Source organism: Triplophysa dalaica, chromosome 17 (assembly GCF_015846415.1).
Source record: "Triplophysa dalaica isolate WHDGS20190420 chromosome 17, ASM1584641v1, whole genome shotgun sequence".
Taxonomy (NCBI): Eukaryota; Metazoa; Chordata; class Actinopteri; order Cypriniformes; family Nemacheilidae; genus Triplophysa; species Triplophysa dalaica.
In genome coordinates, this window is record NC_079558.1 from 11,260,595 (window position 1) to 11,275,250 (window position 14,656).

Genomic DNA, 14,656 nt, shown 5'->3' on the forward strand with positions numbered 1-14,656 from the left:
GCTGAAATAGTGGGGTTATTTACATTTACATTTACATTTATGCATTTGGCAGACGCTTTTATCCAAAGCGACTTACATTGGATTATCCTATACATTTGTTTCTAAGTATGCGCAATCCCCTGGGATCGAACCCACGACCTTGCATAGTTTAACGCAATGCTCTTACCACTGAGCTACAAGAAAGCTTTATTTATAACACCTTGTCTTTTTAAGCGAATCTCTACAGCTATGTTTTTATTTCCATCCATTCTTGGGACAATCACACTATAGGAGTTTTAGTTTTTTAGATTTAAATCTAATAACAAAGCAGTTTTTATAACATCAGTTCCATAGACAGAGAATTGTTTAAACATTTAATAGATTTGAATCTAGCGGGTCACAGTAAAAATGCCTTGTCATGTGAACGACCCCATATAACAAGATCTTCCTTCCAAGAAATAAATAGGAGATCACTATGATCATTCTTGCAAAGGATAAAATGGAAACTCCAAAATGTCATCTGAAGATTACTGGCTGTAACAGGACCCAGGGGACATCACAAAATCATGGTGTAGCTCATGAAAATGAGCAAAAATCTCAAAAGAATAACCCCAAAGCATTACAAAGAAAAGTATTTTCTTCCAGGAGAGTAAATCCCACGAGAGGCAAAACTGTGCAGTCTGGCTCTATGATTAGAAGTGTACGTAAGTCCACAAGGCATCTTGAGGTCCACCATGTGCTTTTTGCCATATAAAGGAGTGATAAACCCAAGCAGCTACATCAGAGTCAGAAGAAGCATTGTTTGGAAACAAACTTTGCTTTATTCTTTAATCCAATCAAGAGGATATGATAACAGATGAGTCATACACAAAGACAATGACCACAAAGGCCGAGATAAGCACTGTGCTTCCCAACCTTAAGTGTGACAACAAATCCAACACTGAAAAAATGCATCGAACTTCGGACATTTAAAAACTCAGACAAAACTTTAAAGAACACAGTGATGGTAAACGCATTCGTTTATATGTCCAGACTCCAAAGATAATTGATACATCATAAAATGACATTTACATCTGTGTCAAAACTGTAACAACAAATTATAACAAATCCCTTAAGTACTGTCCGGATGTTTGTGACCTCTCATCCCTGAGGTGACAATGGAAGAGAGAGGAAGGCCTGTCTGTTTCCCTTGTAATATCCTGAAATCACATTGCATGCAACTCACATCCTCAAACACAGCCCTGCAGGTGAAAATTTGGGAACATGAAGCATTTATAGCATTACATAACCAGCTGTAACAGTAAAGCTTTGCCCATCATTTCCCTGAAGATAAAGGGGAGGGAAAAGCTCTGGGTGGCGTTCAAAACCAGAGTTCCACAAGCTCAGGAGACATCCTACCTTCCACTCTGCTACGGAGAGAGTATATCTTTATATTTTCCTGTACCACCAGAATAGAGAATTTCCAATCATGTACTGTAAAGTTAATAAGTTCACATGGAAATGATACTTCTGTCATCATTCCCTCATCCTCATTTTGACAGGCTGGACTGTCAAGCTCAAAAAAAAAACATGTGTAGTCCATACAATTTAAGAACCATATATTTAATGTCTGATAGCTTTGTCGGGAACATACAGAATTTGAATGTGTATTCACCAAAATGTACATTTACTTTTTAGTATGGAAAATAACATCTGAAATAGATAGTTCACCTAGCAATAAAAGTCTGTAATTTATTCACCCTCATGTCATTCATATCTTGTTTATGACTCTTTCTTCTGTGTAAAACAAAAGAGGATATTTAGAGAAATGTCTTGGGGTTTTATATCCGTTCAATCAATGGAAGTCAATGGGGACCAGTGTTGTTCGGTTACCAACAGTCGTCAAAAATGGGCAGAACACAAAAGTCATACAGGTTTTCAATCACATGAGGATGAATGAATGAATGAAGGAATTTCCTCTCCCTTTAAGTGCCCCAACTCAGAGGTTAAAAGGCTCAGAACACATTCCTGCTTTTTGCCCCGATCACCTCTTTAGTCTCTATCAGGGCTAATCTATCGGACCTGAGGCTAAATCTGATATCAGACCTGCTCAGCTGGAGGTGCCTTTGGATGTGGTGATTTGCTTAGAACAGCAAAGACCTTTTCGAGCTGGCATACTGCTTAATTTTTATTCAAATTGCTGAAGACCCACTGGTTGTACATGAATGCGAAATAGCTATCACTAGCATTCACCGCAAAGGCAAAATAGGACTCAGTTATCATGCTGTCAGAATAGTATTGCTCTTGAAGCTCAATCTGCTGGTGCCATTCACAGGGCTAATGAAAAAAGATTAAGATGCTCTGACAGGGATAGTATATTTATGTCTCCACAACAAATTAAGTTTTAATTCAAATCAACCCCTCTGGGATATACAAGTACCAATACAAAGAGCACCCAAAACCATGTATAATTTATTTTTTTATATGACATTGTCAATAAAACATGTATATAAAATAGAGAGTGAGGCCATAGGGCGATGTATGAAAGTGTGCAATCGCCAACAGGTCATGTGACGTGTGGAGATGAGACCCAGCATGCATCATCAGCCTGTAATCCAATAACATTATCTGACAACTACATGCGCTAAGCTGTGTCTTAGGCCTGAAACAACAATTCACAATAAAAGCCAACGCCAGCACTGTGGCTCAGCTTGTACTCATTACACAGAGTATAAGAAGTGCTGGAAAACACACCAGCCACTCGGTGGGAGGGGAGAGAAATATGGCTCTAATTAAACACACACTTTCTGATAGAAGTACAAGGCCTGTGCCTCAAAAAAGAGCTTATGCAACCTGCACATGAACAATCACACATTTTATGTCTATAACATACTTTGTTTTTGACAATTTCAATGGACTTTTTGGTGAGTTAAATTCCACAGACAGCTAAATGTTTTGATAATGCCAAAATAAAAAGGGGCAATTCCAGCGTCATTGATGTGACATTTTGGAATATAGATTTCACATACAGTATAAACTCTCTGAGAATGTTTTTGCTTCCAATATATTGAACCGTTTGTTCAAATATTGAACCCGTATTGATAGTGTCGAAACATGATAAAAACATCAGTCTATGCATAAGTTTTCTATATTAAATAAAAGAGAAATAAACATGCATTATGGAAGTTTGAGAGACTACACTCATAGTAGGATTTCTTATCATAAACTAGAAGCAAACAAATGGTGAAGGCCTACCCTTTCACATCATAACACAGCATACAAACCACAGTCATTTTAATGTGACCATGTATGAGGAATATAGACCCTTGGCTGGATGTGCCATTGCTTAAAGTGGCACTTACCTGACTAAAAAAACTTTAGGAGAGACCTCACATTGGTTTTAAACCACCAGGTGTTGACCTCTGTTTTCCTGTAGCTCAGTGTTTAAAGCATGGCGCTATCAACGCCAATGCCATGGGTTCGATCCCAGGGATTGCACATACTAAGAAACAAATGTATAGTCTATAATAGGGTTCCTCAAATCTTACCCTGGAGGGCCGGAGCACTGCAGAGTTTAGCTCCAGCTCTGATCAAACACACCTGAGCAAGCTGATCAAGTAGTTCAGTATCACTAGAAAATCACAGATATGCAAGTTTGATCAGGGTTGGAGCTAAACTCTGCAGTGCTCCGGCCCTCCGAAGCATTTCTTGCCTTTCCTGTATTGTTTTCCTGCCATGCAAGGCTTATTCACAATAATGTTACGCAGTAAAAACAGAGCAAACCTGTCAGATTCCCCTATTATGAAGATAATATAGATTGCAGCTCAGTGCAAAATCCCAGTGCTATCTGTCTGTCACCATTAAAGTTGAGCTGACAGGAAGCAGATGATGTATAATGGATTTTTGTGTACTGGAGATGTTTGTTTACATTTTCTATTGATCGTAGCTTGCAGGAATATATCACACGATAATGACATCACACATATGCAATAAGCATAAGTGTTCTAAAAGCTTTTCCTCAGGAAAAGCATTTTCATAAATTGAACACTGAACACATACGCACCCCAGATGAAATGTACAACACTAATAACACACAGTTTTACCCAGGACAGATCAACCACATATGTTTACCCCTCACCCCTAGGGTCTGTGATTACAAAGGAAGGGAGGGGCTTGCTGATCAGAGTCCCGGTGAGCAGATTATCTGGTCCTCTACACAACCTTGACAAATCAACCAAAGAAAAGAAGGCCTAAAGTACAAATTCAACATGGCGTTTACCTCATTAGGCCAAACTGTCTTAGTTTTCCAGCTAATACCTGAGAGCAAACGCAAACCTGTCAGAATATTTCCAGCGCGTTAGCTCACGGAGCAGCTATAATAAATCATGACAGGCTACAAGACCTGAGAGAAAGATAACAGGCCGACTTTTAATGCGGTTCTCAGCTGATACTACACCGGCCTAATCAGCGCCCAAATGCAGAGACTGGCTGGGGTTTAACCTCGCATCAAACCTGACTGATTCATCCAGGCATTCCAGCTCATTAGTTTTACTGATGGCTTTCCCAGCTGATTCAGCAAAGACTTCATTTTTCCAAGCCCGAGTGCTGAAGACAGAAAAACAGAGAGTGTGTGTGTGTGAAGAAAAACAGGAGCCGTGGGGGGAGAAATGTAATGCTTTTAGATTCTTTTTTTTCTCATTTTGCATTTACGGGTGTCCCAAGACCTCAGCCCATCTGGACGACTGGAATCTGATGGACTGCTAAGAGAAAGATGTAAAACTGATATATTGCTGAACTGGGAGTTCCATGAGCAAGCGCAACAGCTGTGGTACTGTGTAATTTGGTACTCGTGCACAAGTAGACACTTTTGGGCTTTTACGGCGATGTACGTCTGTACAGACTCCTTTATTGTAGATGCGCATGTGAGAGGTACAGCACATTCAAAACAGCTTCACTCTCCAAAGCAAAGAAGCATCTAAACACCACAAGCATAGATTTGCATACAGCTCTAATTTACATGTCATTATGACCAGTAGAAGTACACAACGATGGTTTAATGTGTATAAAATGAGGAAGAAAACCACCTGCGCTGGGTGTTCCAAGTCTATACAAATTGAATGATTGTGGGAACGTGTAACTTCTCATATAATTTTAATCATGAACTTAAAAAAGGACACTGAAATCAGGAAGTGTGTTTATGTTGTGTGAAAGTACAGTACTAATATTACAGAATATCTGGTGTTTCAGAGCTACACACTTAACAGCATGACCCAGAGGTTCATTGGTTTACTAAACAGATGCTGAACCAAACACTCCGGCATATTATTTACAGACCACCAAAAACAAATTAAAGGGATAGTTTACCCAAAAAGGAAAAATTGTCATTTACGCACCCTCAAGTTGTTTCAAACCTATATACTTTGATATTTGAATAACATGGGAAACCAAACAGTTCTGGGGCACCATTGACTACTAGTTTTGTTTCCAACTTTAGTCAATGGTGCCCAGAACTGTTAGTTTGCGTACCCTCTTCTAAGTATCTTCTTTTGTGTTCTGTGGAACAATACAAATTTACATAGGTTTATATAAATGTATACAACTTAAGGCTGAGTAAATTATGACAGAATTTTATTTTTGGTTTCACTTTAACCAGACGCTAAATGTCCTAAAACAGCTCTGCAGCATTATATTTACTGTAAATTAAGTCTTTGTCATTTTGTTAAGCACAAACATCTCACCTTTAAATGTAAATTACTCTTATCACAGATTGAGCCGTATTTATTAGAAAGGGTTGTTTGCCTGACTAATACATCTAAGGGAAAGCAGACGATAGATGGCAGATTGTTTACAAGAGATGATTCCATGTGCTTTCTATTGATAGTTTATCAAATACTGAAACATTACAGTTACACAGCTAACCAGATTTGCGGGGTACTCATGTCAATTTATTGTATTTTAGTCCCAGTAATGTATGCCAGCCAGATCACGGTAACTTGCTACGTCTTCCATAATAAAGCACCCAACAGGTTTAGAAACTATATAGGGAAAATTGCATTCATCCCTGAACTTTTCGGTTTCCCGATTTGCAGAATCCTCTGCCAAAAGAACACTATGGGTGCACATAAATGATGCTTTATTCATTGCAAACGAACGTTCGGCATACTGTAAAACTCTTGGTAACAAGATCCACAAGCACCTTTAACATCCACTCCACAGACAACCACACTTGAAATGTTTAAATGCAGCCCAGCCTCTCTAATATCTCCTGATCTAAACCAGTGTCAAAACCCTGCTTGAGTCCATGTAAATATTTACTGTAAGGGACTTCCCGACCCAGCACCCATTACTGTCACTGACCAGGAAATGAGATGTGGAGGAGGAGCAGACAGACAAAGATGTCAGGTCACAGATGAACAACATTCCCCACTGCACGCCTGGAAAAGTCAACCTCTGACCTCTCCACAACTTTGTGAAGTCTGTATGATTAATCAGTTCAGGACTGCGACCACCTAACAGCCTTGTTGAACATGCATTTGTAAGTATGTTGTATTTAGGATGCTATGCTGTATACTTTCTGCACATGCATGTCCGGACAAGTATAAGAAGTCTGGATAAGATCTAAGTTGTCTTGGAATCTAGAGAAAAATAAGGGATTCTGTTTCTTTCCAACTTGGGTCAAGCAGTGACAAGTTTGCTTAGAAATGTTCAATGTGTATGGTAATACTGTGATTCTTTGACATATATCATTAATTGTATCGATATTGTACCTTGAAATAGGCAATACACAGCAAGTCACTTTGAATTAAAGCGTCCTCCAAATATGACATTTTTTATGTTTCTTTTGTTCATTATTGCAAGGAAATAAAAAAGGCTAAAGAAGTGACTAGATTATCCTTTATTATCTCATAAAAGTGTCAACTCACGATGAAAAAGAAACAAGTTTTTAGTACCAAAGGTTCACACCATGCTGATAAGTCAGATTTAAATATTTGGTGATTTAAATTCCCAGGTGAACCCATTGTGGTTTTTTGTGAATTGTCACAACCATAACCCTAATTGGTCCATATTCCTCATAAATGAGCAAATCATTTTTTTTAAATATAGCCTAGTAGCTATTGATGTTCTATAAAGAGCAGTCTCTTCTCCGTTTGGGTTTTAGTTCTAGTTTGTGTATTTTAACTCACAGAAATCCTACAAGTTGTCTCTCAGAAACAAGCATATTTTTGTCACATACTGTTTATATAACGCATCAATTTTCCCCTCTTTTAAAATAGATAAATCTGATATTTTCTGATGTCTGGAGTCTATCAACAATGGTTTAGTAAAATATAAACAGATGGTTCAATATACTTGTAATAAATATATTCTTAGAGAATTTATATTTCATATTTTGAATGAAAATGGTTTACATGAACAACTAGTCAACAGTAAAGATTAAAATGCTTTTTTGGTGTAAAAAACAACACTGCCAAAAATGACAAACAAAGCAATGCCTTGACATGCATGACATGCAATGACGGTGTGTTATCCAATCTTCTAAGTACATTTCTACTGACTTCAACCCCTTACAACAATGTGTCTTCTGTTCTGTACAACTCTGATGTCAAATAAACCAAAATAAACAAACCCTGAGAGAATTATGAGCACTCTGTAGATCTGCTGGAACTTGTTTGAACTTTGCTATTCACCTGAGGCGTTTAAAACCTTAAATTACTTATAGGTTTTTACCATGGCATGCTGTTTTAGTATGTTTTTTTGTTATCTCTCAAACAGCAACACATCCTGAATTCTAAGCCAGAATTGCGTCAGCAGAATTACATTTTCTAACCATCTGTAGCCCCATTGGTTCATGTTGCCCCAAAAATGTTTGTACATTTTTTAAATTCTACAATGCAAAATAAAAGACTTATTTTTACTCCACATGTGTTCATTTAATTCATGCATGAAATCTGGATGAAGTTCATCAGAGGAGAATCAAACTTCACCGTTATCTGCTTCATCTGCATTCCTAATCTTCATTCTTCTCAGTTTCCCCTCAAGGATCAATTAAGTGCATCTAGTCTACCATCTCAAACACAATCCAGACGAGTCTTGTCAGTTTCTCTTTCACCTATTTAGCACAACACTATAATTAAAGACATATTTAATACTGTTGAACCATGACGTGCGATAGTGTGTTTAGTGAATTGTGTCATTGTGCCAAGTATTGTTGACTTAATAGCTGGTCGTGTATTTCAATAAAAACTTAAAAGATGTGATTACAGGGCATTAGTGCAAGTGGGGAAGCCTATGCTAGATGCAATCTCCTCAAAAAGGATAAATTTACACCAAATATCTGCAAATATCTTTGCAGTGCTGTCTGCCTGTTTGGATGTGGAGTTTTCACCAAAACAAAAATGCAGCCCAAAATTAAAACAGTTGTGAGAATTTTTTTACAATTATGTCATTAGAAATCTAAAAGAGAAAAGGGATGCACATTTCTTGACATGAAATGTAAATAATGACATGTTGAACTATCCCTTTAAAATCCACCACAGAGAAAGATCCAGTGAGAAAAGCTGAACAATGATGTCACACTTTGGACCGAGAAACAAGACCGCGCAGTCCGCACACTCTCATACATGATCTGAAACTGAAGTAACAGCCACTGAATCTCAGCATTGAAATATGCCAAGTGAAATGTTGCCTTAGCCTGCAAATGTTCTGTTTTGAACAATGATACAGTTACTCAGCTGCATGAGCATTACACTATTCTCCTGTGACTCTGTTGCTGTGAAGTGAAAGGATTCCTTAAGTTGTGTATGCTTCACTTGCATTTGTTTTTGCAGGTGTATATTAAAAGCTTTCTTTCTCTGATGGTACAGTAGAGGATCATTGTTGGGTAACACAAGCCTGACCACAGTGAGAACTGCCTGTTTAAGTTATAATAAAGTTAACGTATGGATGATCATGTTGATGTGCACCCAGATACAAAATGTATAAGGAAATGGCACAGATCAACCACTATGAAATTAAGATCGGTTGATCAAGATCACTCATGTCCTGTCATAAAATAAAGAAAACAACGAGGATATCAGATATCAAAGAAACGTCAAAGTAACACTTTGCCAAAAGTCAAATTCACAGACACCAACCCGAGAATTTTCAGTTGAATGAAGCAAACCACCATAACTCACTCCCCGTTCACACACACAACACGTTTTACACAATAGCGATAGTTTTAAACAGACACATGTTAGAAGAATAAAAGTTTAAGTAACGTTGTAGCAAAACATCAGAGTATGACACGATGACTGATCAATGTTTCTGACAAGATACACTAACGTTACTCACCCACTTGTGAATGTCGCTAAATAGATGGAGGCAAGTGCAATATCCGATGAGGAAAGCTGGTCGTTGAGCAAGAGCGTTTATACACCCGGTATTATCAACGTCTGTTCCAGTAACGTTAATACATCACGCACGAGCAATGAAATACTAAGAAATGGAAAAGCACCTGAAGCTGCACAACGGTCTTTGTGTTTATAGAGCATCAACGGGACAGAGAGTAAACTCTGTCGGGGTTAAACGGCCGCATGTCCCTGCAAGCTGAGGCGATGGATCGCTGAAATACAACTTGACACTGTTTTAACCACGAAAACACAGGAACTCACAGTGTAGCGCAGGCTACAGACCGTGAATAATAAACCAAATGCGTGTACACCCGCAGTGTTTGAAAGTTCAGACCCCGCCCCTGTGCACGCCAATCCGCGTGCTCGATCTGTTCCGCCTTGAAGGCTGCAAGCGGGCCAGTGCGATTGTATCAGTTTGAATGTTTGATATTTTACAGTTTGATAAAAATTCAAGTAAAGAACCTTAACATACAAATTCATAGTGTTCAAATGTTGTCTATGAAAATGTGTGCAGTTTGCTTCAAGAGAGCAAAAGTGACATTTGTGGTTGCATGTTTTGGTTGTGAATGATTGTACCGATAGCGTATGAAGTGTCAATAATGCGTTTAATGTTTTGCAGGATGTCAACGTTTTGACGCCATCTGGTGTTGCTGTGTGAACATTGCAATGTTGTGCAAATGAGAAGACTTCTATTTGCACACAATATGTTTATTTGTTTACAATTCGTTGATTTGTTTATTATTTACTACGGTGTTTACATTTTTATAGACTGTTTAAGTGGCAGCAAGATAAACAAATTAGGTAGCCCAATCTTTCTTCAGACCTCCGCAAAGAATATAAAGCCGTTAAGTAGTTTTAATTGAAATGAATTGAATACAATTAATAAACGATTAAATGAACTTATTGAATCAATTGTTATACATAATAATCATACACAGACCGGAAGTTAACTTCGGGCCATGTGCGGGTTGTTGCTACGGCCGGGAGTGTTGCAAAATCTCGCCATAAAATTACAATAAATTACATTAGCTAACGCCTACACTTACCCCAACCTTAAACCTAACCTTACAATAATAATAAAAACTAGTAATAACTGTTGTAAGCGTGACAAACATGCGGAATTGAAGTGCGCATGTCCAGTGGAGGTAGCTTCTAGCAAAAAAAGATGAAATCGCGGCCCGCTGTGTAAATTTAATGATTGTAAATGAATGCGCATATCAATAATTAGGAGGAAGGTCAGGCAAATCTAGAACTAAATTTAATATTAGAATCAGTTGGATCCGTTTGTAAAAATGTTTTCACCAAATTCAATTTCATCAGAATAACAGAGTCTGTAACAAAGCCCAAACTGTAATATGTTCAAACCAAAGTGCAAGGCTCATAAAAATCAAAGAAAAAAGCATTATACAATTAAATGATCACGGTTACAGAAAAAGCCTTATACTTATCAATACAATTAAATAAGGCTATGTATCTTGTTTATATAAACTCGAACAACCTTGTTAGAGAAGGGTTATATGTTGACTTTTATTGGGGGGGAAGCGACCTCTGGCGGCAGTAGGTTTCATCGGCGTGGATTTGGCATAAAAACAGCATTACTTCAGCACAATGGCCACCTGAAATGTGGAAACATATCATACATTTTCATTGTTTTCCCTTTTTACTTAAAATGTATTGATTGTTTAATCACCTTGTCTGTGGCTATGTCAGGACATCTCCAGTTGTAGAGGTAATACTGTTTGCACACATCCCCTATTCTGAATTTGAGTGCCTCCAAAAATGTGTTATTGTCCATTATATCCATTGCAGAGAACACATCGTACCCCTTCTGAACAGATGAAAAAACACAATGTAATCTTTCTTTTAAAGATCCAATCTACAGGGAAATGTCATCTGGGGTACAATTTCGCTGTGTTGTCTCAATACCCAATGTCTTTTGACTTACTGCTTTACAGATGATAAGAATATCCTCCATTAGCTGCTGGAGTGGGGTGGCCCTGCTGATACAGTAGAGTGCACAAGCTGCCTTCAGGCTTTTATGCACAGGGTGGTTCAGAACCGATGAGGGTTGTGTGTAGAAACTAACCATGTCAGTAATGCGACCATTTATGCTCTGCCATAGACATGTGGGTGGTGTTAATAGAAAACATTAAAACTACATATTTATACTGTTATCTACCCACACAACCAATTTCATTAACTTTTAGATTAATTCATATTTAGTTCATTGGTCCAGACATATTGGGAACACTTCAGTATGTTTTCCTGTCGGATATATATGGCTTGACTGTAAGATACTGACCTCTACAACGTATGTATCAACTACAGAGTCTTGAGGCAAGAGCCAGTGTTGAACATCCTCCTGAGTCAGAACAGGAGAGAGATGAAAAGCTTTTAGATGTTCTCTCAGAAGATCACGAACCATGAGTACATCCTGTTCGATCATGGGGCGTAGGCCTGCGGTTTTTGTTTTCTGATGTTGTGAAGAAAAAAGGATTGAACTGACGTTAGTAGTAAAAAAGTGTGGATTATGTCCAATATTCACAATACACATTGTATTAAAGCAATTTAATGTTATGTGTATAATCTCTAAAGTTAAACAAAACTGTAAGCATGACAGGAACATGACAGTAAGCATGAACAGAACATGCTAACTCTTGCTAATAAATTGAAATAAATACATCAAACCCATTCTTCTCTCACAGCAGGTATTTAATTGTCTTGCTTCATGTAACTTGTTTACTCGTAAAAGCACATCTTATTGCTACTCTATGATTTAATGCTTTGTTGTGTCCTCACCTCTTGTAAGTCGCTTTGGACAAAAGCGTCTGCTAAATGCTTAAATGTAAATGTAAAACTAGGGGGGGTGGAGGTTAAAGGGATGGTTCACCCAAAATAAAAACTCACCCTTATTTCACACCTGTAAGACTTTATTTCTTTTGAGGAAAAACTAAATAAGAAGGGTGTTCTGACCTCAGGAAGCCGGTTTAACTTGATGGCACGTTGCAGGGTCATTTTATTTGTCAGAGATGAGAAATTTAGCTCAATCAGCTTGCGTGGGTTCAGAGATCTGTGCCAGGACCTTTCACCAACAATACAGAGAAATTAGTTTGAATGATACATTATCGTGATTAAAACAGTTGTGAAAGCTCTCTCATACCTGGAGCTTGCAATGGGCTTTGGCAGAACTGCACTGGTGCTGTAGATTGCTTGAAATATACCCTGTTTATGAACCCGTCTGGTGATCTCCTTGATCAGGACTGGTGCTACTCTCTTAAATCGAAGCTTTTTGTGCACACACAGGATGTTTACTTCCACCATCTTCATCTCTCTGTGGAGAATATGTATTTTATATTTGCATCAATACAAAAATGTATTGAAATCTTTTTAATCGACGGAGATAATAAGGTATTTACATGTCAAATATTTGAACAGTGGATGGAACAGCACATATAAATCCCACTAGTTTTTGACTTGAGTTTACCCGGACTCCACAATGCCATTGTGACTGCCAACCAGGAGGGCAAAGAGCCCTGAATTAAGTGCATAAAACAGATTGAGAAGGAATTACATGGGTGACTTAACATTTTAGAGCCAAGTATTGAAGCTAGTTTTCCTATTGTGGTTTAACAAACCAGAGCAAGAACTGCGGAGAGTAATGGAAGCGAAGTGTGTTGTCATCTTCATCTATGTAGTTCTCATTCAGGAAGTCACAGAGTTCTCTCACCTACAACACACATAAAAGACAAAAAGAGGTTGGATAATTTACCCAAAAAGTAACATTCCGTTATCATTTACTCCCCCCTCATGTCGTTCCAAACCTATGTGACTTTCCTTCTGCAGCAGAACACAGAGAAGATATTTTGAAGAATGCTGGTAAACAAACAACATTGACCCCAATTGACTTCCATTTTTACTGTAAATGCAAAATCACTCAGACATTTCTCAAAATATATTTTATTGTGTTGCCAAGAATAAAAAGTCATACGTTTTGCACAACATGTGGGTTAATAAATGATAAGAGAAATTGAATTTTTGTGTGAACTATCCCTTTAGGTTGAGGACCTACTGCTCACCTGGTCCTGCTTGTCCAGGTTAAGGGTGTCCCAAATGAAACCCTGTGGGAGTGAAAAGGGTGCCTCACGAACACCCGACCTCTCTGATTCTATCGCCCCTTGTGATGTCACTTCCTCATCTGAAAGGAAAAAAAATGTTTGTAGTAATGAACTATGTACAGTTAGTATTTCTGCTTTGTTTTTCAGATACCTGAACATCTTTCTAAAAGACACGTTTAGTTGATGATCAAAATGACAAAATCTAACATTAATAAATGAACCATATTTCTGAATCAGGCTTCAGGTTTAACTGGTTACTTTTGGTGCACTATGGAGTATACCTATTTTAGGGACTGGCTGGGTCTCCCAAAAGTTATATTTGTGTCCACGAGCCTCCTGAAGGGTCTTTGGAGGCCCATTTCCCAGAGAAAAAAGGTGCAGGGCTTTCTGAATCTCCTGTTGCTTCTTTTCAGGAAGAGAGTCAAGCTGGAAACAAATAGAACACACATGTAGAACTGGGGGCTACAAAAAACTATTTGTGTAATTTGCAAAAGTCTTATCATAAAGAATTGCACACACACTGTACATAGATTTCAATTACCATTTCAAAAGGGTCCCGTGGTCCCTCCTTAGCCCATGTTTGACCCTTGTTTTTCTTAGCTTTCATCTTTTTGTCTTCTTCCAAGCTTTTAACAAAGTATAGAAGAAGTGCACAAATAAAAAACAAATCTAACATGACAAATTTAGAATGAACAGGTATTGCACTTACGGGCTTTTCTTCTCTGCCATGCAAGGGTTTTCTGGCATTGGAGCCATCAATGGTTTCACTGGTCAGTTGAGTAGTTATGGGTGTTTGTGGTGTGTGTGTGCTTATCTTAATGTGCAGTGAGGGCAGAAGAGAGACACCCATCCTCCATCATCAGAATCCACCAATCCCCTGTCATTCACACCCTCACACACTGATAGATTATCTCTGCACACAACTTCAGTCTGAGTTTTATATGCACAAGTGTTAAAGCAAATGGATAGTTTACCCAAAATAAATATTAAACTGTTATTATTTAGTATACTCACCCTCATGATCTTACAAATTTGCTTATCTGAAAAAGAACATTTATAGAATCTCAGAAGTTGTCTTTTGCATGCAATGAAAGTAACCAGAGATTTGATATCAGGCAAAGTTTTTTGTGTGTCATGTGATAAACAACAGCACATCATATTTCTACAGCATGTGGAGACGCGATTCAAGAA

General features: G+C 38.0%; 2 protein-coding genes across 3 annotated transcripts in view; both read right to left on the bottom strand.

Annotated features, from left to right (window-relative positions):
• Positions 1-9,673, bottom strand: part of svild (supervillin d) — a 60,416-nt gene extending 50,743 nt beyond the window's left edge. Inside the window, exon 1 of the mRNA XM_056771714.1 lies at positions 9,292-9,673. The gene's annotated coding sequence lies outside the window, so the exon portion shown is untranslated. The remainder of the gene's footprint in view (positions 1-9,291) is intronic.
• A 913-nt stretch (positions 9,674-10,586) lies between these two features.
• On the bottom strand, positions 10,587-14,274 carry nmt1b (N-myristoyltransferase 1b). Of its 2 annotated transcripts, none has more exons than XM_056771474.1 (12): positions 14,175-14,274; positions 14,007-14,091; positions 13,747-13,891; positions 13,427-13,545; positions 12,986-13,077; positions 12,767-12,883; positions 12,511-12,681; positions 12,324-12,432; positions 11,653-11,823; positions 11,296-11,463; positions 11,041-11,178; positions 10,587-10,966 (listed from the first exon to the last, which is right to left on the bottom strand). In XM_056771474.1, exons 1-12 carry the CDS (start codon positions 14,219-14,221, stop codon positions 10,946-10,948), a joined length of 1,383 nt encoding a protein of 460 aa, XP_056627452.1. In that variant the 5' UTR covers positions 14,222-14,274; the 3' UTR covers positions 10,587-10,945. The 2 variants fall into 2 exon arrangements, with proteins under 2 accessions (XP_056627452.1, XP_056627451.1); XM_056771473.1 differs by having other exon boundaries at positions 12,258-12,432.
• Between the last annotated feature and the right edge of the window lie 382 nt (positions 14,275-14,656).

What these genes read in the sequence shown, in the direction of transcription:
- nmt1b (XM_056771473.1), bottom strand. Translation starts at nt 14,221, where the DNA reads ATGGCTCCAATGCCAGAAAACCCTTGCATGGCAGAGAAGAAAAGCCC. An exon ending in AAGCCCATTGCAAGCTCCAG is followed by an intron (nt 12,433 to 12,510) that starts GTATGAGAGAGC and finishes TGTTGGTGAAAG; the next exon opens with GTCCTGGCACAGATCTCTGA. An exon ending in TTCTTATCATCTGTAAAGCA is followed by an intron (nt 11,179 to 11,295) that starts GTAAGTCAAAAG and finishes TCATCTGTTCAG; the next exon opens with AAGGGGTACGATGTGTTCTC.